The sequence below is a fragment of the Dipteris shenzhenensis genome, chromosome 6 (assembly GCF_047967505.1).
Source record: "Dipteris shenzhenensis isolate YYH24624 ecotype China chromosome 6, Dip_SZ_1.0, whole genome shotgun sequence".
In the NCBI taxonomy this organism is placed as follows: Eukaryota; Viridiplantae; Streptophyta; class Polypodiopsida; order Gleicheniales; family Dipteridaceae; genus Dipteris; species Dipteris shenzhenensis.
Window position 1 is genome coordinate 60171521 of NC_141601.1, and position 3640 is coordinate 60175160.

Below are 3640 nucleotides of genomic sequence, written 5' to 3' on the forward strand. Positions count from 1 at the left end.
AGAAAATAAGGTGTAACCATGATATTCTCTTAGTAATTAACCCATAAGCTAAGGTACATGCTTTTTAATTAAAACTAGTTCAATGTAAGACGAATTAAAGCAGTTGATTTAAGAAATAGTCATTAACTTGAAAGAAAATAGGAAAAGAAGAGAACAAAGAAAAAAGAGGAAGGGGGAGGGGGATTAACTAAGGAAAAGAAAAAGGGGGGATTTTTTTGAAAAAACTGAGGTAGAGCTCCCACATGGCATGGAGGAGATATCCCACATGTGAGCAAGCATATGGATGTAAGTACCCTCACCTATAAAAGGGAGGTTCATTTGAAGTAATATCAATCAAGCACTTTGCACTATCTCAAGATTCTCTTTATGAGTCCAAGCTAATTTATCTTGGAACCTAATTGACTTGAGGTACATGTCATGAGCACTCTCTTCAAAATAATCGTACTCTTCTCTGGAATCAAGGCCTTCCTCTTCACTGCAGAGCAATCTATTTTAGCTAAATAATATCGTACAACTACATCCATTGTGAGCTCTCTGTTACCAAGGCAGAAACATTCCACTTCCTTCAGCATAGAAGCATAAGGGAATTGAAGTGTGTTCTCCAAGTCAAGGCCATTACCGTGTAGGTGCAATAGAAGTTGCCCAATCAAATTTCCAAAGTGGACCTTCCTCTTCACTGCCGAGCAATCTATTTTAGCCAATTAACATCTGTACAACTTCATCCATTGTCAGCTTTCTGTTACCAAGGCAGAATTCCTTCAGCATAGAAACGTAAGGGGATTGACGTGTGTTCTCCAAGTCAAGGCCATTACCGTGTAGGTGCAATAGAAGTTGCCCAATCAAATTTCCAAAGTGGACCTTCCTCTTCACTGCCGAGCAATCTATTTTAGCCAATTAACATCTGTACAACTTCATCCATTGTCAGCTCTCTGTTACCAAGGCAGAAACATTCCACTTCCTTCAGCATAGAAGCATAAGGGAATTGAAGTGTGTTCTCCAAGTCAAGGCCATTACTGTGTAGGTGCAATAGAAGTTGCCCAATCAAATTTCCAAAGTGGACCACATCAAGGCAGTGACGGTAGGGCAGACGATCAACCATCTCTTCACATACTGAAGAATTCATCAATATTTGAGCCTCGAAACGTTCATCTAGCAATATATTTTTAGATGTGACAGCACAAAGAACGTCCTGGTCATGAAGATATTGAAGACCGCATGCCACCCCTACAGCAACCCTGTAGCAGGCCTCCTCATCCAATGGTTTGAGGGATTGATCAGGGTGTGCATTGTCTAACCACAAGTTTAGTAAACCTCCGGCACAAGTGTGCTTGTATACAAACCAGCATTGCGAACGATGAATGCAAACAGCTCGCAGACATGCAACATTGGAATGCCTGAGGCTGAACATTTGAGATACCTCGGCCCAAACTTCTTTAGAGCCAACTAGACTTCGTTTGTGGTGAACCAGCACAACCGTGCCATCAGAGAGGACACCATGGCATATAGAATCCAGGGTGATGTTTTGCACTCTTCTAGTAAAGCCATCTGTTGCATCATAAAGCTCTTGATAGGAAAGTGTAGGAGTGGAAAGGAAAAATTCCTCATCTGACAAGCATGCTGAGGGTTGTTCAGGGAATCTTGATCTCATAAGTTGCAGCTTGAAATGCCTTAGTACCATGGAAATGTCAGAAAAAGAAGGGCGACAGGATGGATTGTTGGACCAGCATCTCTGAATGAACTCCTTCAAAAATCTGGGACAACTTGCAGGCAATTCTGGCCTGACACCTTTGTTAAGCATCTCAAGCAACATACTCCCTGACTTGATGTCTGCAAAGGGTTGCTTTCCTGTAAGAGTGTATGCAAAGGTCATGGCAAAGCTATAGACGTCAGACTCAAAGGAATATCTTGCCCTCTCGGCTTCACCTTCAGTTGAAAACGTATTCCAGAAGGCAGGAGCCCAAACTTCTGGTGCCATGTAGCACATGGTGCCCGCTTGCCACGTCATGGAGTTCCACGTCTCAAGCTTCAGTCTGGCAAGCCCAAAGTCGCATAGCTTCACTCGTGCATAACCCTCCTCCATTAACTCTCTGCAGGAGCTTATGGGCTCCACTAAAACGTTGGCTGGTTTCAGATCTCGGTGCATTATCTTTCTGGAATGCAAATATTCCATACCTCTGGAGATTTGGAGCATCAAGTCCACCAGCACTGGGAGCCGAAGGGGCTTGTTAAGCCTGCTCCTGTCAGCCACGAAATGTTTAAGATTGTTGTTGGCGAGCTCCAAGACCAGATAGCACGCGTTGTTTTGAGAGTCCACACACCATCCGAACATGTGAACAACGAAGGGAGTACATTGCAATTCAGCAAGTACTGCCGCCTCATGTTCAAACAACAGCTTGCCAGTAGTATCGTAAGCAAATTGCTTGGCTGCGACTTTCCTCCCCAACCAATGTGCCTCGTACACAGAACCGAAACTTCCTCGACCAATCAAGCGAGGGGAAGAGGTAAAACTCAAGTCCTCGCTGCGTATTTGCATACTCTGTGGAGGAATCCTCATCTTCCTTACCTCGTTGTTCGACGAAGGCATCAGTTTTTGTGATAGGAAACAAATTGTTTCCTGTGTAAGCTTTTCTTCAAGATTCATGATTTTCTTTCTGATGAAAATCATCTGGTCGTACTTCCGCTTCATCTGTTGTAAGCTGGAAACGAGACCCTCACTGTCGCATACTTCACTTCTGACGAGTTCTGACGATAGCGTTCCGAGTTTCGCATAGCACTGGGCGATTCTCAGGCGGCTGAATCGACCCACAGAGTCCAAAGTTGATCCACGGATGCTTAGCAATGCCAGATCCAATCCGGTGATGCACCACAGAAGATCGTGGACGTGAACATCGCGCGCCTCGGTTGTAGAACCCATTGTGAGAGCCACGCTCCACCAGTCGGGGCTTTGGCATCGGTGGAGGAAATCCTCGGCAGCTGTGATGACTCTGAAGAGCTCTTCAATACAAAGGGGTGTGCAACGGAGTTCTTGAAGGGTGTTGGAGAGGTAATTCCAGGAGGGGGGGGGGACAGAAGTGAAGGGAGTGTTTTTGGCGACAGACCACCACTTATTAGGAGGGAGGGGCAAGCCGGGGAGGGAATTCCAGTAATGGTAGAAGGGCGAGGGGAGGGAGGGATCTAAGGGGCAGGTGGCGGCGGAGATGCTGAAGATGCGGTCGAGCTGGGCGGAGGAGACGAGGGCGAGGAATCGACACTGGGCGGCGTTGAGGGATGGGGGGCGAGGGCGAGGGCGAGGGCGAGGGTGGGGGGTATGGAAGGGACGGCGGCGGAGGGAGTCGTGCAGGCGGTCGTAGAACTCCATAGCTGTATGTAGTAACGCCGTCCCACTCTCACGGCCCTTGCTTTTAGCACATGTTTGTCTCTATTGTATTTTGTTAATCTTGAATGTTGACTTTCTTAGTCATGTCGTTAGTAGATAGATATTAAATAAGACTATAGTGTGGCGACCCGTGGCAAAGCCAAAGCCCCAGAAGCCACGGATCAGCAGAATCGATGAATTCGTTTGAGAACTGCAATTATTGGCTCTGGAAAGCCTGGAAGGGAGGGTAAGCGAGCTTCTGCAGCCGTCGCCATAGCTGAGGAG

At 46.6% G+C, this 3640-nt stretch overlaps 1 protein-coding gene across 1 annotated transcript; it reads right to left on the bottom strand.

Moving 5' to 3' along the window:
- Positions 1–212: 212 nt before the first annotated feature.
- LOC147901437 (uncharacterized) lies at positions 213–3243 on the bottom strand. Its single transcript, XM_087375428.1, has 2 exons — positions 666–3243; positions 213–464 (listed from the first exon to the last, which is right to left on the bottom strand). The coding sequence occupies exon 1, from the start codon at positions 2912–2914 to the stop codon at positions 887–889; it is 2028 nt and encodes a 675-aa protein (XP_087231554.1). The 5' UTR covers positions 2915–3243; the 3' UTR covers positions 213–464; positions 666–886.
- Between the last annotated feature and the right edge of the window lie 397 nt (positions 3244–3640).

Bases quoted from the DNA above. Each gene is read 5' to 3' on its own strand.
- LOC147901437 (XM_087375428.1), bottom strand. From the start codon at position 2,914: ATGGGTTCTACAACCGAGGCGCGCGATGTTCACGTCCACGATCTTCTG.